This window comes from Pseudorasbora parva, chromosome 1 (assembly GCF_024679245.1).
Source record: "Pseudorasbora parva isolate DD20220531a chromosome 1, ASM2467924v1, whole genome shotgun sequence".
In the NCBI taxonomy this organism is placed as follows: domain Eukaryota; kingdom Metazoa; phylum Chordata; class Actinopteri; order Cypriniformes; family Gobionidae; genus Pseudorasbora; species Pseudorasbora parva.
This window is the reverse complement of record NC_090172.1, coordinates 56,518,970-56,544,900: the sequence shown is the minus strand read 5'-3', so window position 1 is coordinate 56,544,900 and position 25,931 is coordinate 56,518,970. Positions and strand designations below refer to the sequence as shown.

The window sequence follows — 25,931 nt, the reverse complement described above, 5'->3', positions numbered from 1 at the left end:
TGTTTTATGAAATTCCCACACCTACCCCAACCCTAAACCTACTCTTTCTATAATGCAAATACGGTAACGTGCAGGACTTGGTTTGATGACATCACCGTTTCACAAAATATACGGATTGGCTGTACACACAAAAATACAAGAATGTCATTTTCAGATTTATCCACTCTGGGACCCGGTTTCAGAACATGTCGGATTCATGCTTCCAAAACGCCGGATCCGTGTGGACGAAATGCTGATACGGTACAAAATGTATACGTATACAGTTAAACGCGTCTCCGTGTGGACGGGGCCTTCCTTTGTTTGATTTTCCCACCAATCCTTTGTTACCATGATTACGTCATTATGAGTTTGTTCTGTTCAGCTATGTTTGATTAACTACCTCGTTTGAGATCCTATTTAAATGGCACCTTGTCGGTTACTATAATGCTAAGTGTGCATGGCATGTGCCTGTTCACCGGCCTTATGCAATCCCATTATTAATCTTTGAGTTTTGGAATTGTAATCATCGTCTTCATCTGCCTTCCTGCAAACACATGTGACAGACGACTTGGTCAGTCGTCACACCACCTCTGTGGCTGCAGTGGGTTCCTCCTTTCCTTCAGCATCGCCTCTATCATCAATCTCACTGGCTCCACCTCAGCCCTTGGGTACTCTGGCTCCAAATTCGAAAATCGTTGACATGACATCGCCTTGATCTCTAGTAACAACAATGCTGCTCATTTGCATCAGATCTCTGTCTACACCTATATGGATCCATCCCACCACCTTGGCTCCTCCTTCGACTCAGCCATGGGATGTCGGCACTGGTGAGCTCTGGGTCTGCAACATTGGTCAACTACCATCGCCGCTGCCAGGGGATCGTTTTTGTCCACTTCCCCCATTCCTCTGTCACTTTCTCCTGCCACCATCCCTTTGCCATCCTCTTGTCATCCCTTCCCCATCCTCTTGCCATCCCTTCGTCATCCTCTTGCCATCCCTTCGCCATCCTCTTGCCATCCCTTCATCATCCCTTTGCCATCTCTTCACCATCCCTTTGACATCCTCTTGCCATCCCTTCGCCATCCTCTTGCCATCCCTTCATCATCCCTTTGCCATCTCTTCACCATCCCTTTGACATCCTCTTGCCATCCCTTCACCATCCTCTTGACATCCCTTTGCCATATCTTCACCATCCTCTTGCCATCCCTTCACCATCCCTTCACCATCCTCTTGCCATCCCTTCACCATCCCTTCACCATCCCTTCGCCATCCCTTCACCATCCCTTTGCCATCTCTTCGCCATCCCTTCACCATCCTCTTGCCATATCTTCGCCATCCTCTTGCCATCCCTTCACCATCCTCTTGCCATCCCTTCACCATCCTCTTGCCATCCCTTCTCCATCCTCTTGCCATCCCTTTGCCATCTCTTCGCCATCCTCTTGCCATCCCTTCACCATCCCTTCGCCATTCTCTTGCCATCCCTTTGCCATCTCTTCGCCATCCTCTTGCCATCCCTTCACCATCCCTTCGCCATTCTCTTGCCATCCCTTTGCCATCTCTTCGCCATCCTCTTGCCATCCCTTCACCATCCTCTTGCCATCCCTTCGCCATTCTCTTGCCATCCCTTTGCCATATCTTCGCCATCCTCTTGCCATCCCTTCACCATCCTCTTGCCATACCTTCACCATCCTCTTGCCATCCCTTCGCCATCCTCTTGCCATACCTTCATCATCCTCTTGGCATCCCTTCGCCATCTTCTTGCCATCCCTTCACCTCCTCCAAAGCCCCAACCTCCCTCCCTGGTTTGCTTTTGCTGATTCATTGTGGAATTCTATTACTAAAATTTGAGTTTTGGAATTATCTCCCTTCCTGACATTAATATGCCCCACCCCAACTTCTGTCAACTTCATTTACATCCTTCCTTTTCGCAGAGTAAGATTTACCAGCAGAGTTTGGAGGAGGACATCATGATGTTTTGAGGGGCTACAGACGAACCCTTCCACCAACACAGGACACAATGATCAGGATATTCTATCTCTTGAGCCTCAGTGACAGCTGAGCTTGAGCGAAGGATGAATGTACATTCCGGATCTGATTAAGAGACTTTGAGGAAGCTTCAACACAGTTGACTGGGCATAAATCCAACGAATGAACTAGCTTGTGCAATTACAAATTTGTCATATTGAGGATGATTGGGCAAGATTCAAAATTGAAAAATTGGCTCCCTTTCGATTCAGTTTATTTGGAAGTTGAATCTATCTGTCCACTCACACAGGACACACTGATTAGATATATCTATCTATCTATCTATCTATCTGTCTGTCTGTCTGTCTGTCTGTCTGTCTGTCAGTCAAACTTAAAAAAGACCATGATTCCAGATTCAGATCTCAAATGGCCTTGAGGCCTTGAAAAGGAAATTGAGCAGTGATAACCTTACCTGGGGATATTTAATTAATAGGTAAAATTATTTACATGAGTGGTCTTATGATCTAATAAATTAAAGTCTGCAAGGGAATGAACCAACACAAGGGGTCAGCAGTTAGCTAAAAGAGAGTGAGAGAGTTAAAAACGAGAGAAAGGAATGGGGTCAGGAGATGCAGGGACAGGATATAGAAGGAAGGAATGTCTCTTTATATTACCATTTGCTACCAAGCAAGGAGAGAGGGAAATGGCATACCCTCACCCCTCTGCCCCCTCCCTCTCGAGATCACTCTTTTCTCCCCTCCCTACAGACGTCCGGCATGTGACACTGCGGTTCAGCTACACCAGCTGACTGATCCGGCTGGCAGAAACCGTGTGGCTTGAAATCCCAGGACACCCTTTGCAATCCCAGCTTGATCTTTAATAACTGTCAGTGAAGACAACTAGGATGGAGAAGCTGATACTAAAGTCTTTTTGTTTTGACTCTTTCCCATTTTTATAGGAGTATCTGCAGCGTATGAAAGTGTGATTTGTTCATCTACATTTTTTTTTGGTGAAGAACGAAATTTTTCTACAATGTATGTCAAATGAAAATCTTCTAACCACAGATCTCTGATATCATCTTTCAGATGGATTGATTATTTTGGGACAACTTTTTTGCCTCTTTGTGACCCATTACTCTCAGCGCTTATTTATTACGCCTTCACCAGATAATTTATGTATAGCAACAATTCCCCGTTTGCAACTTCAGGTAAGGATCAGCAACAAATTCATCATCCTAAAACCATCCGCAACAACCAGCATCCCATCATGTGTTGATTCCTCATCAATGTCCTTCAACTATAATCAATTAGACACTTTTCCATTCTTCTGAAAGCCTTTGTGAATCTCAGACTCTGTATTCCTGTGGGTTGGTTTATTTGTGGATTTTAAGGTCTCTTTGGGGCCCAGATCAGGTGCTACAGGAGCACATTTATCCTCCGTTCAGCTTTTCTGGGGCAGAAGACATGATAAAGAGCAATAAGAAACTAAATTCCCAAGATGGCGCAACAAATGCTATCATAAGTAACAATGTCAACAAACAGGTCAATAGCCTGGCTCTCTTCTCCCAACCGAATGCCCCAAATAGGTAAGTGGAGATGGGTTTTAAAACCAAACTTTTATTCTGATTCTGAATCAGTTGTGGTTTATTTAATTGTAGAAGCTGATCAAGATTCAGCGTTTAAGTGTTATTTGTGTCTAAAATGTGTAGAAACATTGGAGAAATTTTAAGAAAAGTCATTTGTGTTTTCTCCCATCTTATGCTGTTTAATTCACTAACATATCTGGATGTGAGATTTGTTGCAGTTTGCCACGCTCATGTGCCTGTTTTTTGTTATGTCTTATCCTAAACTTTATTTGTTGACATGAAACGATTTTACAAAAGTACAAAGTAGAAGAACTTTACAAAGTCGGTTTGGAAAAAAAAACACTCCTTAAATTAGATAAATGTATTCAAAGAACACTGCATAATTTATTGAGGCTTGTTTTCAGAGATCGTATCTTTTCACTTGCGTTTTAAATATGTAAAAAAGTAAGACAAAATTCACTTCTATTCAAGATACAATCAGTATTATCTAGTTATATGTTCTGGAAACCAAGACAAAATGCTCATTAAGCATTAACGAAACAAATTAGCAACATGAATATGATTTAAGTAAAATATTTTTTTGGCAATGCCACATCAAATCAGAACATATTTGTGCTGGCGAAAGCATCTATAATCAGACTAGCCATGTCTGGTTTCATTCCTCTTGTGTGAGTCATTATCTCCGGATGGCAATAGTCTAATTATATAATCCATGTTGTATTCATTTATAATGGTCCTTAGACCAACTAGCTTTAAAAGAAGGGGTTGGTTTTTCCACGGCAATGAGGGAATTGCACCTGTTGTGTCTGCTGTCTGGTATGCAAGGGAATGTCATTATCACGTATAAAATGTACTTTTGAACCAACATGAGTTTTTAGACCATCCAGTACTATGGTCATTTTCTTGGATTAACATATTTAGTTGGAAAATCATTCATCCTACATTTTAGTCTTAACCCTAATCCTGAATTGAATTTGATTTGTTTTTTTTGTGTGACAATCCAGGCCTACTTGGTGAAATCACCCCTGCACTATAATGCCAAAGCCAGCATAGTAATTGTTTTACTGCAGTATTAAATGTATGTAATTCGAGACATAATTAAGACCTCTACTCAAACAATCCTCTCTATCCTCAAAGTTTTCTCTGTGTTCTTGCAATCTTCATAACTTTACATTTTCAGCTTCATGCTTTTGCTCACATGGCTAGAGGATACTGTTGCTTAGTTCATGTCACATTCCTCTCGTCACTCAGCCCAGATTAACACTGCTTCAGATATTATTACATCTACACGATCTCCCACATTAAACTGACAGAAAGACACAAACAGTACAATAATCGACATTCTGATAATAAATGTAGGTGTTGTAGGTTTAATTTAAAGCAGTATTTGTCATGACATCTCATAAAAGCTCAATGATTTTGGATTGATTGTTGCTTATATGTTCTCCTTTGTCCCGACTGAGCTGGTAGATGTAACCTCTCCCCCGACCTGTGGATGAAAGGATTTTGTTGTTCTCTATCCAATTCACATCCTCTTCTCCTCACTTACTCCTCTCGCTAACAATGGATCTTCCTCTCCTATCTGGGACAGCACTACTCCAACACAAACTGACTCTTATACTCTATAGATGAGCAAACTAACATGTTTGCATTAATACAAGATGAATAGATAAGCATGAAGCCCCTAAAGGGACATGGTGGTGGAAAAAATATGAGATTGGAGAAAAAAATATTAAAGTGATGTTTTTAATATGCTTTAAGACAAATTCCTCAGTCTTGATTAGTATTTTACCTAAAGTAGGGTGCACACTGTACGATTTTGGCCACGATTTGGCCGTCTGAGAAAAATTTAGCAAATCCTAAAAGATTCCTCTGATCCTAGGCTAAAATCTGACGTCTTTGGTCGTTAGTTTGACATGTTCACCGGCAGCCAATTAATGAGCGCTGCGATCCAATTTTTACCTCAGATGAAATTAATAATGAATAAAACTCCGGGTGAGTTTTCTTGCGTGTGTCCGTTTTTAGCGCGCCTCGACTATCGTGCAGTCTGACATTAATGTCAACTGAGATCTTACAGTGTGACATGGCGATCATCGGGGATCATGTTCGTACAGTCTGACAAGGGACATTCGCAAAGGATTTTGAAAAATCGCACAGTGTGCAGGACACATAATACGGCATTTTACCAGAGGCCAAAATTACAGTTTGAAATTGCTTGTTTTCTACATCACAAACACAATGGCCCTCATTTATCAAAAGTGCACACACCAAATTTCCAGTGTACACTTTGCGTACACCCAAACCCACGGTGATTTTGAGATTTATCAATATGGACGTTGGCGTACGGCACGCTCAAATCCTACGCCAGCTCAGGAGGTGGTGTACGCACGTTTGAGTTAGTGGGAAAATAAGCAGAAAAACTATTCCTAACACCACAAAACGCACTGACAAAGATATGCTCTATTATGACCCACTGTAAAAAAAAACAACAACTTCATTGTTTATTATGTATAAACTTCAGTGTTTATTTTTGTGCAACGTAGACTTCAATGTTTAATTTGTGTGACTATAGGCTACCAAAGCATTTGAGGCATGCATTCCTCCAGTTGCGAGCCTGTGCGGCAGCTGCGCACGGACTGGGGCTGAATAATTCAGACTGACAAAATAATAAAAATTACATTCTTCTTCTTCTTTTAAATAATAATAATAATAAAATAAATAATAACAGCATTCTTCTTCTAAATAACAATAAGCGTCATTAATAATAAAAATCATAATAATAATAATAAAAAGAATCTTACAAATTGTCAGGCAATTATTAATGTGAATGAATGGTACTCCACATCACATCATCATCACTATCGTACACCCCAATACATGTGCTATGATATGAAATTAAATGCTAATTGTTTCAAAACATGCCCTGTAAAATAATGCATTGTGATGGTAATTTCTCATCCAAACTATTTAAACTGCTGGAGTGCGCTTCACAACCTCCACCCTATTAACATTACTTGTAATTTGGGTCCATATTTTGTTTTTGTGGGTGTTTGATCCCACTCTTTAAACTCCCAAATAAAACAATTTCGTTTTTTCCACTTCCCTGGGGATGGTCTTGATGGGCGCGTGCGTCTCAATCATCTCACTAGTTCAGTAGTCAGGGCACTGATCAGGGAGTCAGCACATTGACTTATGTCCTAATCAGTGCCCTGACTAGTGGACTAGTGAGATGATTGAGACGCGCCCGATCTCCACGTTAGAGAAGTTTTGCTTCTTTGGCGTCTTCCGTGTGTCCATGGCGTAAAATGAGGGCGTGGGGGAGGCAGAGACTTGAATATATAGGGGCGTGTTATTCTAATGACGATCGTTTTCAGCCGCGGCATTTATCAAGGGCAAGTATTGCGTACACTTGGATTGCAGAGGTGCTCACAGTTTCATAAGACGGAGAGAGGAGTGTAAGCATAATCTTACGCCAACATATACGCCCATTTCTACGCAAGATTGATAAATGAGGGCCATTTTAACCAATCACATCAATGTGTGGGCGGACTTTAGGATATTACTGTGAAGCAGGGGAGTATATTTTTCTATTGATATACATTTTTTTTATATTTATCAGTATATAAGGTTAATTATGTATATTATATTGTTGTGAAGAAGGCCATTTTTCACATGATTTCATATCAATTTCCTCAAATTTTCCTCAAGGAAAGAAGAATCGAGCAGCAAAAAAGACACTGACACGGCAGCAGGTTACTTTTGATATGAAACAAATTCGGGAATTTGGGAACAGGACTGAAGTGAATTTGGGAACAGGACATGGTTTGTTGTAAAATTAGCAGCACATTAGTAGCTAGTGTGATTAAGTGGAGGCGGTGCTAATTTGCATATTTATGTTTCGGTTATACTAAATGGAGAGTATATGGTGTGCAGAGTAACAGTCAAGCTATTTCAAAGTAAGTGTACCTCTCCTCCTCCCCCCGACACTACTGACTTTATGATTGGTCGATAAGTGGAGGGCGGAGCTTCAGGCCAAAACACAACATGTCAACATCAACAACAGTTGAGGGATGCAACAACAACATTTAAATGACAATATCCTGGCCGGACTACTGTTGTCAGTGATATAAGTATTTGGAATTAACATGATTTCTTAATCTCCAGTGACATATCAGGGCCATTTTATGATTAATTGAAATACATTTCTTACATACAGTTCCTTTAAGGCCTGAGGAAATGATTTCCAGAGGAAAGAACACTTAAGTATGCCATTTGGTGATGAAGGGAGAGTTTTAAGGGATAAAGTTATTGACTACGGGCAGGGGCGTGGGACTGGGGGCATAAAGGGTACTGAGTAACCAGGGCCCAAGGCAGGGAAGTCCGTTTTCTATACATACACATACATTGTACGGGGGCCCAGCAAGATGGTTTGTACCCAGGGCCCAAAATTTGGTGCTACGCCCCTGACTACGGGGGACTGTATGCTTTTGTTCCCCTGAGATATTTTGAACCTTTTGAGTTCTCTTCAAGTGAGTGCAAAGTTTCTTTGGGGAACGCAAAAATGTTGTGAGTGAACAGACAAGCATTCCTCAAGTAAATGTATCAGGATTTAAAAAAATTTAGATGTTAAGAAAATACTTGGTACACTTTCAGAAAAGCTGTCACTGGGGCGGTAGTACCTTTTTAAAAGGGATACCTTTGTACATAAATGGTACATATTAAAACCTTTTTGAAGGGTACCGCCCTAGTGAAAGCTTTTGTACCTTTTTTTCTGCGGGTGTAGGAAAATAATTGTTGCAGCAAGCATTAGAGTTTGGGCATAAGACCTCATAATGAAATTACATAGTTATAAGAATAACTACATGAACTATGTGAAAGGAACTAGACTGTTTAAATGAAATTAGACTCTACCTACAATTACATTATATTGTTAATGATAAACCAAACATTAACCAGCTAGACAGGTTGGTTCACCTCAAAACTAATGATTTAGCCAACTTCACCCACAACTCTCTACCTCCCTCCATTCCCCCCTGCCTCCCTGTTTTCCATCCACCCACCATCCCTCTCTTCTTCCATCCATCCACCCATCTATCCACCCATCAATCCATCCATCCGCCCATCCATCCATCCATCCATCCATCCATCCATAATTGCTTTATCCTTTTTAGGGCAACAAGTGCTGCACCCTATAATTTAGACAAGCTTACAGCAAAAAAAAAAAAAAAAGTGCCTTAACTAAAACAAGCTTCATATTTCTACTTTTAAACTTTAAAAAGTAGTGAAGGCCCATGCCCAGTGTACTTTCATTGTAAGTGCATTACTATAACATGTAGCTGTATAACTTACAATTATAATACAGCACTGTGTAGAAGCTTGTTGCTGCTAATCTGTGAGTTGGGCTTTTGACGTTGACATTTGCACATAATAGTTGTGTGGGACTGCAGAGAGACTGTCTGGAGAAGCCCACAGTGTGTCCGCTGTGGTATTCTTGTAAATTCCAGCGCCACCATTAGTCGCAAACGCCATTTCCATCCCATGCACAAAGTATGAAATGCTCATCTATAAAATCATGTTCTAATTTTAAAGTCATTATTTGTAAAAAGAAAAAAATAATATTTTGTTTTAATTGTTTCTGTCCTCATCTTTGTAATCACAATCATTGCTGATATTTTAATATTAACCTCAACCTTCTCAATGTCATCTCATCAAAAACTGCCTTTTCGTCTGCCTTGGGAGAAAACTCATTCTGTATTTAAAGATAATCATGAAATATTCTTAAAGTGCATGGGGCAAAGGACACAATGTCTTCCTGCTGTCTGTCTGGATTGCACTGACACAACATGTTGCTCGCTCTAAATAGACCCTTGAGCTGAAGGGCCAGTCATGTCAAGCAGCTGAATGCAAACTGAATAAAACTGCTACACACGACACATTGCATTCGTAAGTTCAACACATAGCAAAGAGTCGTGACATAAAAGATGGTAAGCTAAACCATGCTGAATGATGACCTTCACTGCATAAACCTTCACCTGCTAGCGAACTATCATTTCAAAGTTCTGATGAAATTTAAGCAAAGGAATCTTCTAAAAACAATTACGAGGACTGTTGTCTTATAGAAGGCGACAATCTGCTGTAGCCTCCTAATCGAGTCCTGTGATATGGCCTGTAACATAAAACCGTAGGGATGATCCCATGGCTTGACGAAAGTCTGAATGCAGTCTGAAACAGATTTATGACGCTGGTTTGTTTGTTCTGGAAGTAGCCACAGCCGCAGGCTTATGCCATTGATTGAACGTTGACAAAATAAATACCAGGAGATTATGATTTCATTCCCACTCCTCTCCCACTCGCAATTTGCTTTCCTCTATGTGTACTTCAAAATGGTATAGAAATGTCCAAACAACCCTGTGAACTACATGAACTCAGACCTTTGTGGTGTCCAAAAATAGTGCATGCTTTTAAAACTGGAGTTTTATGAGGCTTTAACATCAGCTAATCTATCTTTGTGCCATCCAAATAAGGTCTTCAATCTACACAGTGGTGTTTTGCTTCTGAATGAATCTGCGTTTTGATCAAATCAGTCAGGTCAACAAATTATTCAATGGCTTATTCATAAAGAGAGGTGTGTTTGACTTGTTGGACTGATGCTATGTTCACTGGTGCACAGTGTTGGAACTGGAAAGGGTCACCCCCAAACTGTTCTCACAAAGTTGGGAGCATCCTTTTACTGGAACTAAGAGGCCAAGCACAAACCCTGAAAAACATCCCCATACCATAACCCCCCTTCCACCAAACTTTACACTTAGCACAATGCAGTCAGGCAAGTACCGTTCTCCTGGCAACAGCCAAACCCAGACTCGTCTATCAGATTCCCAGACAGAGAAGCGTGACTAGTCACTCCAGAGAACACATCTCCACTGCTCTAGAATCCAGTGACAGCGTGCTTTACAACCACTGCACCCGATGCTTTCCATTGCACTTGGATGAGCTGCTCGACCATGGAAACCCATTCCATGAAGCTCTCTACGCACTGTTCTTGAGCTAATCTGAAGGCCACATGAAATTTGGAGGTCTGTAGCTATTGACTCTGCAGAAATTTGGTGACTTCTGTGCCTCAGCATGCGCTGTCCCCGCTCTGTAATTTTACATGTCCTACAAATTCATGGCTGAGTTGCTGTTGTTCCCAATTGCTTCCACTTTGTTATAATCACTGTTTTCTCCAGTACGGCTGTACAGCCAAATCTAATTTTGTCGCAATATTACCCTGTTTGACACTGTGAAGCTGCTTTGACACAATCGTGATTGTAAAAGCGCTATATAAATAAAGTTGATTGATTGATTGATTGATTGATAATACCACTAACAGTGGTATTATCACTGTTTTCTCCAGTACGGCTGTACAGCCAAATCTAATTTTGTCGCAATATTACCCTGTTTGACACTGTGAAGCTGCTTTGACACAATCGTGATTGTAAAAGCGCTATATAAATAAAGTTGATTGATTGATTGATTGATTGATTGATAATACCACTAACAGTTGACCGTGTAATATTTAGTTGTGAGGACATTTGAATGGACTTATTGCACAGGTGGAAGCCTATCACGGTACCACGCTTGAGTTCACTGAGCTCCTGAGAGCGACCCATTCTTTCACAAATGTTTGTAGAAGCCTCTGCATGCCTAGTGCTTGATTTATACACCTGTGGCCATGGAAGTGATTGAAACACCTGAATTAAATGATTTGGAGGAGTGTCCCAATACTTTTGACAATATAGTGTATCTAAAAACCAATTAAAATGCAGCTTCTGGTAGCCTAAAGGTTTAAGTTTTCAATTAGATTTTAAATTAGATTTGTGTGTGTGTGTGTGTGTGTGTGTGTGTGTGTGTGTGTGTGTGTGTGTGTGTGTGTGTGTGTGTGTGTGTGTGTGTGTGTGTGTGTGTGTGTGTGTGTGTGTGTGTATGTATGTATGTATGTGTATATATATATATATATATATATATATATATATATATATATATATATATATATATATATATATATATATATATATATATATATATATATATATATATATAACTGAAGAGAGATATGGGATGGGATGGGTTGGAAAGCCTGAACAGACCTTGGCAGGATTTATTGGCAGAATTGTATGTGTTAATCATAGTCTCCTGGTACTAGTTGTTATCAGAAACTGAATACTAAAAAGTTTCATGTGGTTCCTTTTCACCTTTGACAGAGTTACCCAGCAACAACCTTGGAAAATAAAACTTTTTATCATCCAAAATCCACATCTATATTCCGATCTGCTAATATGTTTTTAACACATGTTAGAATGACCTTGGCTCTTGGCCTTGGTTCAGTTTTAATGGCATATGGACCTCAGATGGGCAGTGGAGAATATCTATTTCTGGTCCCCTTAACACGATTTATGGGTTCCTCCTTCAGAAAGTTATGTATGTTTTATGGGCATGCATAATTTACATAATTTGCACTGAGTGTGTGTTTGTGTGTTAAGAGCTTGCAGCCTAAGCAAAATTCCAGTACACATGCTGTCTTATACAGTAACCAGCCTCCCAAATATTTAAAACCTGAGAAACTAAAACCCTAAACATAATCCATGCAAGTAAGTGAACAGAGGCGCTATTCATTACGCAAACTTGATTTTTTTGCATTGTGTTCTGAGTCTGGAAAATGTAAGTCAGTATATGATTAAAACATTTTTTTTTCCTGTGATCAAATCTGAATTCTCAGCATCATTACTCCAGACTTCAGTGTCACATGGTCCTTCAGAAATCATTCAGATATGATTTGTTGCTCAAAAACCATTTCATGTTATCAATGTTGAAAACAGTTGTGCTGCTTAATATTAATAATATATTCTTTGAGCAATAGAACATGCAAAAAAAGCATTTATTTAAAAAAGAAATACTTAAAATATTGTTACTTTTGATCAATTTTATGCATCCTTGATTTTGTTTTTGTTTTTTCATCTTATTGACCCCAAACTTTTAAAACCTTTTCTGGAAAACACTGACATATACCGAATTACTGATTGATGTGTAGTTTTCATTACATTCTTATTGGTGCAATTAATTTTGCGAGTGACTTCATCTATATACTGCTGGATAACATTGTCAGCAGAATTTGCAACAGATTTTTTTAAAAATGCCAGGCAAAAAAAATGGATGTACAAGACGTCCAATGAACATTTTCGGAAACAATGCAGCTGTCCCATGAACGCCAGAAACTCTCTTGAACCCTGTGTAAGGTAATTCAAAGAAGCAATGCTGATTTAAAGGGTGTCATGTCAACACAGCCAGACCCAAACCTCAAGTGCAAACACAGGGTGTTCACAGCTTACCGGACTATGGCTCACTTACTAACAGGAATAATTATTAAATCAATCGTCCTATAATTTAATTTAATATAGCTGATATTTTTAATATCAAAACAGAGATTTTATACAAACTTGCAGAATTAACTGAAACAGACTTCATAAGAAAAGGAGTTAGATGAGGACAGCTGAAATGAGGAACGAGCAGTTTTCAGTTACAGCAGAAAAGATGGTGAACATTTCAGAGGACACTGTTACCACAAAACGCCTCGCCAGCACAGTTCTGAGATCACGGGTGTGGTAGAAGGTTAAAGGGGTTGTGTTTGCATGAGGGTGTGCAAGTGTTTATCCGAGTGAGTCTGTATTCTGAAATAGATGGTGCAGAGGTGCTGAAAGACCTCATTTCAGTGGTGATGAAACCAGAACCCACTAGAATGAAGCTTTCATTATGGGAATATTAACCAGCACATTTGATCTAACCAGTGGCCTACTCATTCATAGAAATCATGCTGTGACAGGATGTTCTTTCATATTGACCGCCAATCCAAAACTTTAAAATTAATTTGACCTTAATATAGAGGTAATTTAAACGGATGAGTAATTAAAAAAAAATCTCCCTCCTTAAACATGTCATAAAGGGTAAAATTACCTATAGACCACAACTTTTTGTCCCAGGCTGTAAAAAAATTTTTCCTGCTCTAAATTCTGGCATTTTAAGATGGGGAGATACAGATTTGAGTGCATTTTGAAGTCTTTAGCAGCCAGATGAATTGCAGATTAAAGGGTTAGTTCACCCAAAAATGAAGATGATGTAATTAATGACTCACCCTAATGTCGTTCCTCACCCGTAAGACCTCTGTTCATCTTCAGAACACAGTTTAAGATATTCTATATTTAGTCCGAGAGCGTATGCAAGTGAATGCACACTATACTGTCCATGTCCAGAAAGGGAATAAAAACATCATCAGAGTAGTCCATATGAGACATCAGTTAGTTCATTAGAATCTCTTGAAGCAGCGAAAAAAAGAAATTGGTCAAAAAATAACAAAAACTACGACTTTATTCAGCATTGTCTTCTCTTCCGTGTTTGGTTTCAATCCTGAAATAAAGTTTCAAATGGTCATGAATCAGCGTATTGATTCATGATTTGGATCGCGTGTCAAACTGCCAAACTGCTGAAATCCCGTGACATTGGCGATCCGAATCATGAATCAATAAGTGATGAACAATCAATTATGTTTTTATTACCTTTCTGGACATGGATAGTAAAGTGTGCATTCACTTGCATACGCTCTAGGACTAAATATGAAATATCTTAAACTGTGTTCTGAAGATGAACGGAGGTCTTACGGGTGTGGAGCGACATTAGGGTGAGTCATTAATGACATAAATTTCATTTTTGGGTGAACTTACCATTTAAGTCACTTCACCTTGTTTTGTTTCAAGAGAGACCGCGGGAGGTTGCTGCTTGGTTAAAGCTTGCGGAAAGGGGTGTGACATTTAAATGTCCCGTTCTTCGCAATTCTATCTTTCAAACTTTAGTTAGTGTGTAATGTTGCTGTTAGAGCATAAATAATACCTGTAAAATTATAAAGCTCAAAGTTCAATGCCAAGCGAGATATTTTATTTAACAGAAGTTCCCTTTCAAAGCCTACAGCGAACGGCCGGTTTGGACTACAGCAGGAAGTGCAGGGATGGAATGACGTCACTAGAACCGTTTGTTGACTAACCCTCCGCCCACAAGAACACGCAAAAAGGGGGCGTGGTCTCGTTGCTCTCCCACGTGGAGAAGAGCGCGCATTCAGCGCTTGCATCTCCCCGTTATGGTAAGAGGCGGGACCTTTCCGGGCAAAGTGTGCTAAGCTGCTGTCCAATCACAACATGGGAAGCGCTGGCCCAATCAGAACTCGTTACGTGTTTCTGAAGGAGGGACTTCATAGAACAAGGAAATCATCAGGCGGTTTTTAGGACAGAGGAAACAGCGCTGTACAGATAAGTAAATTGTGTGAAAAATACTGTTTATTTACACGCGAAACATGAACTCATGTTATATTGCACACTGTAAACATAATCAAAGCTTCGAAAACACGCGAAGAATGGGACCTTTAAGAAACAATCTCAAAACAGTTGACTAATCACAGCACACTGATCCAGCCAACCAATCAGAGCACATTTTACATTTCAGAAGGTGGGGCTTCATAGAGACAGATAATAAACAGAGTTACTGACAGACTGTGAAGAGAGGTTCTGCAACAATTTTCGAACATTCAAGCATTAAAACATTCGGGTAGACCCTGAAAACAAAATTGAGACTTTGTAAAAGGGCATAGGTCCTATTGTAAATTATTCTTTGATCTGACACAGTGAACCTAGATGTCTAAAATAAGACCCAGCGGGTTACATGCAAACTGAAAATACTTGTAGCCTGAGCTCCATCTGCCATTAGGACATGATGTTATCGTGACCTTTTAAGAACTGAAGGGCTCATGAGAGTCTGTTCTTTAGCGCTGAGTGTTAGGTATTCCCCCAGCCCCTGTGGGGTATTTATTCTTGATATATTTAATTACTTATCTGTTAACGGGACCCTTCACTGTCCACATAATTTGTTCTGCCAGACAAGGACAAATGGTGCCATGCCAGCTGCCGATAATGTAGCTACAGTACATGCCAGAACTACAATAATGCTTGAAGGGGAAGGGATGAAAAGGGTGAACAGTTTATCTGAGTCCCGTGCTCTTGGTTGAAGTGCAAATGACACCTTTCATCATGTCTCTTTTTCTTCTGTCGCTCCTGCCTGAGTGTTTGTAATGCGGCCAGCTCTCTCTTTCTCTTTGTGTCCAAACTGTTATTGATTGAAATTGGCCTCTGGGGCTTAAATTAATTTGGTCTGTCACTATGCTGGACCTGGACATAAACCAGAGCCAGTGAGAAGGATATGGAAAAGAAAAGAGGGGTAGAGTTAAACTGAGATGAGCAATAGGACTGGAAATAAGGGCTGGAAAAGTATTATTCTATTCTGTGTATTTCACTGCAAATAACTGTTCAGGTTTCCTAAAAGCATCAAAAGCCTAAATAGACCGTAGAAACCATTTGTGTCAATGGTTTCTACAATCTTATAGTGTTTTTATAAGAAACACAGCTCAGACTTGAAGCCTGCCAAGGGCGCAGATTGGGTTTGAACATTGGGGGGGTTTATTGTTTTTTTTTTTTATGTGTATTGTTATTGGATTATTTATTTATTCCTATCTATCTATCTATCTATCTATCTATCTATCTATCTATCTATCTATCTATCTATCTATCTATCTATCTATCTGCTTTAACTGATTACAAATTGAATGGCTTCTTTACCTGATCATCTGCTCCTCCTCTCCCTCTGCTGCTATATTTACCTCGAATCTGTTATAAAAGAATGTTAAGAGATTATACACCTCATAACATTATGAAATGTGTGTATACTCATTCATAAAATTCTAACATAGTAGAGATTATAAAAAGAAAGAAATTAAGTATTGAAATTTTGAACATTTCAATTTGAAAATGTGAAAACGTGGCCAATTTTCAATTTCAGCAGGGCAGCAGCGATTCACTGTTTTAATGAGTGAGCCACATAAATCTTTCATTCATCCAATTCGTTCAAAAGTCAGATAAATTTAGGAAGAAAACAAACACCAATGAGAATACTTTTGTCATTGATAATTACAGACACTACTGAAAAATGAACTAGCAAAACAAACAGACGGCTGTTTGGTAACGTGTTACTATTTTTTACGGTCTACTGTGTTACTGATAGTTATAGCCAAATGCTAGCTAAAATATATGTGGTGTGTACTTAGCTATAACACAATATTCTCATACCTCATTCTCAGTAGGCCTACATGCTTTTTTTGCATCACTCTCTGACCAGCAGTTAAATGTAACCGCCACTTCTCTTCATTTTTGGCGCTAACGTTACCCGTGTGGTCTCCCATTCAAACGCCACTCGCATTGTTTTGGTGAAAGTGCGACTCATTGGTTGGGCGTTACCAATCGGTTCAATGGAGGGGGGTTATTCTTTTGTCTGATTTGTAATGACAAACTCATATTTGATTAGGAACAAAAGTACTGTTACAAAATAAATGAATTCTACATATTTTTTAATATGATCTACGGTGATTTTCATGTTGAAATATTGGTGTAACTGATGGTTTTGAATATTGGGTGGTGGTGGTGGGGGGGGGGGATTGGGTACACCCCCCACCACCACCACCACCACCACCCAATATTCAAAACCACCCCCCACCCCCCATAAATACGCCCCCGGGTAAATAATTAAGGTGTTTGGGTTTTCCAAGCTAATGGAAAGTAACAGTTTTTATAATGTTAATTTTATGGCAATATGGTAAAAATGTAATGATCAAATTTGTTAGCCACCATACATCATATTCCTGTGATGGCAAAGCTGAATTTTCAATTACTCCAGGCTCATTGTCACATGATCCTTCAGAAATCATTCTGATATGCTGATTTGCTGCTCAAGAAACATTTGAAAACAGGTTTGCTGTTTAAAATGTTTGAGGAAACCATGACACTCTTTTTTTAGGATTATTTTAGGAATAAAAGGTTCAAAAGGACAGCATTTATTTAAACAATATTTTTTGTAACAAAGTCCTTGCTGAAGAAAAACTGTTTGTTTCTTTCCCAAACTTTTAAACAATAGTTTATTGTATAGCAGTGAGGAAGATGAATGAAAAACAGGCTCAATGATTTTTTAATATGTCAGCATGTTGGGGCTTACTGTATTCATTAGGCGTTTAACATGATGTTTGACATTGTCAATCACAACAGCTCCTCTGGGGTACTTAAAGGAATCTGGTCTGCAATGTGATGCACTAAGAGGGATCAGAGGGTTTTCTCATTACCTTAAAAACACACAACACAACTGAATGGATAAGCAGATAGATTATGGAAGATATTAAGTGATTAAAATAAGATTTAATCTACATATCAGATGAGAACTAGTAAATTATCTTGTTTAAATAATTTCATTATTAATAATAAGCATTTAAGCATTTATTATTAAAATGAGCAGGACATTTTCAGAAAAACATTGGAAAAAATTGAGTAACATTTTATTGTAAGGTGACATTACATTATACTTATTCAAACAAGTACTAAGTAATGTCAATTAACTACATGCACTTAGCTACTATAGAGTTACAGTTGGTTACTTGTAATTATGCATAATTTACTGTTATTATAGTAAGTACATGTAGTAACGTGTAACTACATCACCTAAAATAAAGTGTTGTTCATTCATTTCACTAAATGTTTGGCAGTGGCCAAAAATAATGTGGTATGTCATGATGTCATCAGGGTTAAATAAACTGGTCAGGGTTAAATTAACTTGCAAGAACACGTGGCATAAATTTCACCTACGGCAAATAATAGTTTTCTTTGAGTCATATTACCGGGAATCCCAAACCAAGTTGGTAATCAACAATGCAATGCTTTTTTGCAAATTGTCATGGTATTACATCAGTGTCTTATTAACAAACAAGTAATTTAATGAACAAGAAAATAAATTAAAGAATTAAAATAAAATAAAAAGTATTTCAAAAAAATGTGAAAGAAACATGGTGTGCCAAAATCTCTGACCTTGTGAGAACTAGTTGCTGCATGTTGATGTTCATATGAACTTCAGCATATCCGATTATGAATGGCACAAAACTAAACCTAAATAATAAAGTACAATTATTCAGTAACTTACAGCTGCTTTGTTGCACTAAATGTGAACCACGCCTAATGCAAAATTACGTAGGCCTAGAGAACATAAAATAGGCCAAAACACATGCCTTTACTGAAATATATGGGATGTAGCCAATATAGGCCAACATTTTTATGACATGATGATGTTTTAACCAGTAGTCTTTGCCTGAAAGAGAGCCAGCAGAGTTTAAAATGAAAACACTGCCATCTCCTGGATATCCTTGAAGGAAATTATTCCCTAGCCTATATGTTTGTTTACAAGAAACGCAATACCAACCTGTCTCTCTTTTTATAATGTGCTAAAAAATTAGTCTTTACACGTAATAATTAAAAGTTTGGGAATTTTCCGCACAGATAGATAAACACATATCAATGGTTTTCCGTATCACACGGGTTCGATTGGTTTTCCTATATGTCTTGCTCGTCAACTCGTCAATCATTTGGTCGGGTCTGAGATGAGACGCAAGCGGACCGTCCCATGAAATCGGAGCGTTTTCTTCATCGGATGCATTTCCATCGTAAGATTTTACATATTAAAATACGAGGTATGTTATTGTGGTGCATTGCAACAGTGTTCTCTTGCGCTTTTAATGCACATATGGCGATTTCTTCGTCGAATAAAGTGATTGTTGCTGTGTAAATTGACGAGGTAGACGAAGAGGAGCGGGGTAAACGACACTCGACGAGAAGCCTGAGGCCTGCATGTGTCCAGTTGATTACACTGCCGATCTGCCCTTGAAATCAATAATATTGCGTGATTCGTGCATTTAAACGTTGCTTTCATTTTGTATGAGACACACTGCCAACAAAACAACACGTAAACACTCCTTCCAGAATAAAACGCATTTGAAATGATCGACGGTCGATCTTGCGGTGCAACGGGGTTCGCAATGGGAGCGTATAGTTGTTTTATTTGGCTATAACGCTTCACGCTCGATCGGTCTGTTTAGTTTAATCACTAATACGTGTTTTAGCAGCTGTTTGACATTGTTTAGCTGCATTACATCTGCTCCAATTTTGTGACGTTGTTGGGCACTGAAGCAAATTCTGGGTAACATCGTCTTGTGTTTGTGTGCATTTCTTCATAAGGCCCAGAAAAAAGTCTCTGTCTAGTGTCCAGTGGTTGATGTTTAGCTTAATATAGGTGTAGGCCTGCTATTAGAAATGGTTGCTGTTCAGTGGACATTTTGTGTTCAGTCGCTGGATGGCGGCCTCACGGCTGAGTCCCTTTTCTTTTTTTCTGTTTTTCTTTTTTTGCAGTATGCTTCGTCTTTAAAACACTTCCTGGTCATGGTAGTAAATGCAATACAAATTGCATGGTTGATGATGCAAGTTTTTATCTTCATTCAAATTCTGATATTGAGACCCTTACATTTAAAGCTTTGTATAATAATGCTTGGAATTAACTATATCAGAGCAATGCTGTAATCAAAAAATCTCATTTACCTAATCTTATTGCGCACAATTTATTAGTGCACGTTATTAATGAGAAAATGACATTTTCTGACATCTGCAATGTTTTGATATTGGTTTCGGCTATTTTTTTTAACTCAACAATGTAAAGCCACGACTAAATGGAAATATATATTTTCATCATGTAACATAATATCAAAGAGTAATAGGTTCTTGAAAAAAAATGTAGATGTTGTTGATTGGATTTTGAGGTGTGGCCATTATACACAAAAATAGAGGCAGATTAAAGGGATAGTTCAAGTCAGATAAAAATGTTGATGTCATTTACTCACCATCACATTGTTCCAAACTCTTTTTCTGTTGAACACAAAAGGTATTTTAAGAGAATAGGGATGTTGCTAACCGGATAGTTGAGAGTAGACATTGATCTCTTTAGTTTGCTTTTCCTACTATGGATGTCAATGGCCACTGTCAACTGTTTGATTACCAACATTTTTTAATTGTCTATCCCTTTAATGCGTGCCTTTATAGTGGCGCTAAGAGCAATAAATGATTGGAAAGTCAGGTGTAAATTGTTAATTTGGTTGTAGATTGTGATATTTTTTAAAAAATTCAACCACATAAGATAAATAACACTCATTTGGAAAATAGATATGGTGAACTTTAAATTCATGCCAAGTTTGCCAACTTTAATGCCAGTTAACCAAGTTTATGACGGCCATTATGGACATATTTGAAAAGGAATTTTTCCAATGGAATATAATTTTCCTGCCCTACAATTTTTATTTTTACCTTTGAAACATGATACAGAAGATAAATGGATGGTGAATGTCATTTCTTGTTGACTTTAACACTTTCATTTCATTCTTCTTGATGCTTACTGTTGAAAAAAATATTTTTTATAAGGAGATTTATAGGGTGAGATTGGTTGGTGGGGTGACATGTTTGCTTTATCTGGACTGCGCTTCCCAAAAGCATCTAAGTGGATTGTATGAATCTTTTGGAAAACGCAGCCCATGTTCAGTTGATTTATTTTGTTTTGTGCAGCAGCTCTGTAGTGTATTTTACAGCAGTAGATTCTTTTAGTCTCTTGCTTTAATTCTTTTAATAAACTGTTCACAGAGATCTTTGTTAACAGGGATGGACAATATTGACGGTTCAGACTCTTAAAGTTGTATTTTGAAATGCTGACATTGACTTTAAAAACGGTCATGGTACTGCTCGCCGTATTAATAAATTAGTTATCTGATGTCTATAAATTAACAGTCTGACCTATCATGTTGTCCTGTCTTAAGGCATGTTTGTCCCTCCCTGTTCATACTCGGGCCAAAAAAGAAAGAAAACCACTAAAACTCGTGCATGAAAGTTGTGTGAAGACGCTCTTAAACTGTGATATTATTTTCCTTTGTCTGTCTTGTCCTTTTTGCTTGCTGTTTTCTTCTTCAGTGAAGACATGGAAACCTGTTTAAATCCCTCGAAGCTGGAGATTTGAGAGTGTGTGACAGAAGTGGAAAATGGTCGCAGCCGTTTTGCAGTTTCTGTGTGAGGAAGTGAAGACGACAAGCCAATAACCCTTTCTGTGTGTTTTTTTTTCCCCTAATTTTTCCAGCTTTTCATTGTTCTTGGAAAGTTTTGTGCCCCCTGTTGCAAATTCCCTGAGGCATTTTGGGAGTCTGCCGCTCTTAGGCCCCGTCTCCCTCCAGTTGGCACACATAAAGACTCAGTTGGCACTGAACCAGCTGAATGCAATTGCTGGCACAAGCGTCACTCCGTCTGCAATTGCTACACCTGCTTTGACCTTGCTCGACTTACTTAAGGTCACCATGTCGCATCCATTATATAATCCCCGTGGAGCGCTGTTCCCCAGCGCTCAGAGACCCGTTGTGCCCGGCCAGTATGGTCTTGGGTCACAGCCTCGAATGGAGCTGGGGGCAGCCCGTCTTGGCCCAGGTTCCATGCCCGGTTCGCGTGGGGGATTGGTCAACCAACCCTTCTCAATGGGACCACGTCAGTCGCAGATTTCCCCAGATCTTGAAGCCGCCATAGACCAGAACCTTCGGGGAGCCCGTGAGGAAGTGCGCCTTCTCACCCAAATGCTCCAGCAACCCAAAAAAGCAGATCCCCGCATGAGAAAGGACACAAGGGATGAAGTGCTTTCCTCCGGAGGGAATGTCTTTTCAGGATCTTCGAGATCTGATCAGGTGGACTGGTCCGTATACCAACCCCCCAGCAAGCTTTTCGGATCTTCAAGCTTGGATCGTCCATCCGGTTCGTCACAGCTGTTCCAGTCGACGGGTTTTGGGGGAGGATCAAGCGGTTTGGACAACCAACCTCCACCAGAGCAGCGGCCTTCCCGTTACACCTCTGAAAGTGCCAGCAGCATCCTAGCAAGCTTTGGACTCTCCAACGAGGACCTAGAGCTTCTGAGCCACTATCCAGATGATCAGCTGACTCCTGACAACCTACCGTTTATTTTACGGGACATTCGTATGCGTAAAGTGAAAAGGGACGTTGATGCGAGAACTGACTACAGCAAAGTCATTGACTATAGACATTCTAGTAAATTTGGTTACCCCGATGAGAGCGGAGATGGCTATGCAAGTAAACACCTGCCTAAAGAGTCACCAAAGTTTGCGAGTGAGGTCTCTGGACCACCCTTCAGTGGCATGGACATCGCAAAGCATCCTCAGCCGTGCCAGCCAGCTCCAGCCCCTGTTCTAAAGCTTCAGAAACCTCCACCAGTAGATGCAAGACTCGTGAAGCCGATACCAGCGAGACCATCTGCGTCCCAGACCGTTCTGCCACCGGCCAGCCGACCTCCTGCCCAGATGCCACCTCAACTTGGTCTTCTTCCAATGATGTCCATGGACAAAATCTCTGGAGGTCCGAATGCCAACTGGATCCCATTCCTTTCGCCGCCCCCAATCAGCGTGCCCCCCGCCAAGAGGCTTCCTACTCCTACCATGATGAATGATTACTCAGCAGCTACTCCAAGAATCTTTCCTCATACATGCTCTCTATGTAACGTTGAATGTGTCCAGATTAAGGTGAGTATCTTCTTACCCAGTAGTGCCTCATTTGAAAGATGTTTGCATTATTTTTCGGTGTATGTAAAGAGTCACGATTGCTGTTTGATTCATTTCAATGTGTTGGTGAACTTTGAGCTAAAACTTTGTACTAAATTTAACTCTCTGAAATAAAATGTCAGAAACCTATAATGAAATTTTAATGTTTGTTAACTTCAGTTGCTCAATAATTGTGCAGTTCGTTGTGGGTTAAAAAAGACAACAAGCTGATGTAACTAGAGTAGATAATACATCTGGTAAACATGGCTGGGGGAAAAAAATGTATCTTGACTACTCCAAGCCATTTCCAGTTTCAGAAGAAAATTAATCAGTCTGTTTTCTGGAAACCTGGGGAAGCCTGATGAAAAACCGTTTTGCTGAGACCTAGTTTAAGACCTTGGACTGGCTGAAAAAAATACTCTACCTATTGTGAAGGCAGACCTGATGACTTTCCACAATGCTGAAGACAAAAAGATGATGGCCATCTCCATAATACCTGAAGCCACACTTTGGACTTTTTTTTTTTTCCATTTTGAAGAAGTTTTGTCATGAAAATAATGGACTTTTTTTGTGACGCACTATTGAGACTATAGTGGGTTAAACAAACTTTATATCATGTCTTAGTTTTGGACTTGTGGTATTTAATTTAGTTTTTTAAGATCTATTTACAGATCTTGGTAATCTGTTACACCAACTTTTTTTTTATAATCAATTGCACTGTTTAAAGCCGTTAACAATTAAAACATTATTTATAAAAGCAAATGCATTGTTAAAGTTTTTTTGTTTTGTTTTGTTCACAGAACTGGCTTGAACATCAGAACACAAATCTTCACATTGAGAGTTGTAGGCGTCTTAGGAAGCAGTGAGTGTTTTATGATTGTCTCTTATTACTCATGTTCACCTTTTAGCTAATTGCTCCATTGGAGAATTTCTCATTTAACTAACGAAAAGCCATATTTTTATTTTGTTATAGATACCCGGACTGGAATGTTGAGGCAGTCTCTGTTTCAAGGTAAATCCCGACCATATTCAATCTTGGATTTTGGGGCTATACTTTTTTTTGTCTTATACTTTAAAGGGTTAGTTCACCCAAAAATGAAACTGCTATCAATAATTGCTTTCCCTAATGTCGTTCGACACCCGTAAGACCTCCGTTCATCTTCGGAACACAGTTTAAGATAATTTATATTTGGTCAGAGAGCTTTTTGTTCCTCCATTGAATGTATGTACGGTATACTGTCCCTTTCCAGAAAGGTAATAAAAACATAATCAAAGAAGTCCATATGAGACATCAGTTAGTTAATGAGAATCTCTTGAAGAATCGAAAATACATTTGGGTCATAAAATAACTATGACACTTGTTGAAATCACGTAACATTGACAATCCGAATTCTAAATCAATACGATGATTCATAACCATTCGAATCTTTGTTTGCGGATTGCAAACAAACACGGAAGAGAAGACAATGCTGAATGAAGTCATAGTTTTTATTTTATGACCAAAATGTATTTTCGATGCTTCAAGAGATTCTCATTAACTAACTGATGTCTCATATGGGCTACTTTGATGATGTTTTTATTACCTTTCTGGACATGGACAGTATAGTGTGCATACACTTGCATAAGCTCTCGGACTAAATATAAAATATCTTAAACTGTGTTCTGATGATGAACGGAGGTCTTACGGGTGTGGAACGACATTAGGGTCATTAATGTCATTAATGACCATTTTTATTTTTGGGTGAACTAACCCTTAAGACTTTAAATGGCATTTAAATTAACTTAAAAATCAATCATCCACAGACCTGAGCCCAAATCAGAACACAGCAGCTCAAAGCGGCGCACCCGATCACACTCGTACTCCAGATCCCCCAGCCCGAAGCGGCACCATGACTCTTCAAGCCGTCGAAAGCGTTCCCGTTCACGCTCCCGATCCCGAAGCCCTAGGAGGTACCGGCGTAGCAGAAGTCACAGCCGGTCCCCCCATAGGAAGTCTCGAGGCAGTCCTTACAGACGAAGGTCCCGTAGTCCTCCATCTCAGCGATCAAGGTCTCCAGCTTACAGTAGGCGCTCTCCTGCACGCCGGTCGAGTCCCCGCCGGAGCAGCCCCTCCCGGCAGCAGAGGTCCAGCAGTAGTGAAAGACTGGCCATGAAGCTCATGTCATCAGGTAAGATCGCTTATTGCAATTAGGGTTTGGTGCCAAAACCCGGTGCTAATATAGTACCTATACCTAGTACCTACACTCTCAGAAAAATATGTACAGTGCTGTCACTGGGGTGGTACCCTAAGGTGCAAAAGTGAAAAGGTACATCTTCGTACCTTATTCAACCCTAAATGGTACATATAAGTACCTTAAAGGTAGGGGTGGGCGATATCTCGATATTTTAAATATATCGAGATATTTTTTCAGCTCGATATGGATTTGGACATATCGTATATATCGATATATTGTTTATATTTAATTCTGATTCCGCCACTTTGCTTGTTTGCCTTCTCTGTGTTGTGCTCGCGGAGCCTCGCGCGCCTCCCGCCTCTTGCTTTTGTTCCCCCTCCCCTCGCGTGTTGTCTCATTGATCACGGCTGCTTCCACAACCAGGTGAGGATTAGTTATCATGTTGACAAGCGCGCACGTTGTTCAGGACTCAGTTTAGAGACCATGTTTTCCTTCTAACACAACTGCTTGCTAAAATTCATAAAGAAATATTAATGTTCATCATAGTTCAAATCGCACGTTTCACCCACAGTCAGGTGATTGACACTACTGGTGCGAGACGCGGTCGCAATCATGCCAGTTTATGATCTGTGTCTAACTGATCGCATAGTTTTCGGTTAAAATG

At 39.6% G+C, this 25,931-nt stretch overlaps 1 protein-coding gene across 3 annotated transcripts in view; it reads left to right on the top strand.

The window, feature by feature from the left end:
• Nucleotides 1-2,979: 2,979 nt before the first annotated feature.
• znf638 (zinc finger protein 638) overlaps nt 2,980-25,931 on the top strand; it is a 36,622-nt gene continuing 13,670 nt past the window's right edge. The window contains exons 1-5 of one of the 3 annotated variants that reach the window (XM_067445683.1): nt 2,980-3,529; nt 21,638-23,075; nt 23,894-23,955; nt 24,067-24,105; nt 24,897-25,261. In XM_067445683.1, coding sequence (XP_067301784.1) covers nt 3,408-3,529; nt 21,638-23,075; nt 23,894-23,955; nt 24,067-24,105; nt 24,897-25,261 — 2,026 coding nt within the window. In that variant the 5' untranslated portion in view covers nt 2,980-3,407. Of the gene's footprint in view, nt 3,530-19,021; nt 19,161-21,637; nt 23,076-23,893; nt 23,956-24,066; nt 24,106-24,896; nt 25,262-25,931 lie in introns of those variants that run through there. The other 2 variants (XM_067445693.1, XM_067445701.1) reach the window with 2 other exon arrangements.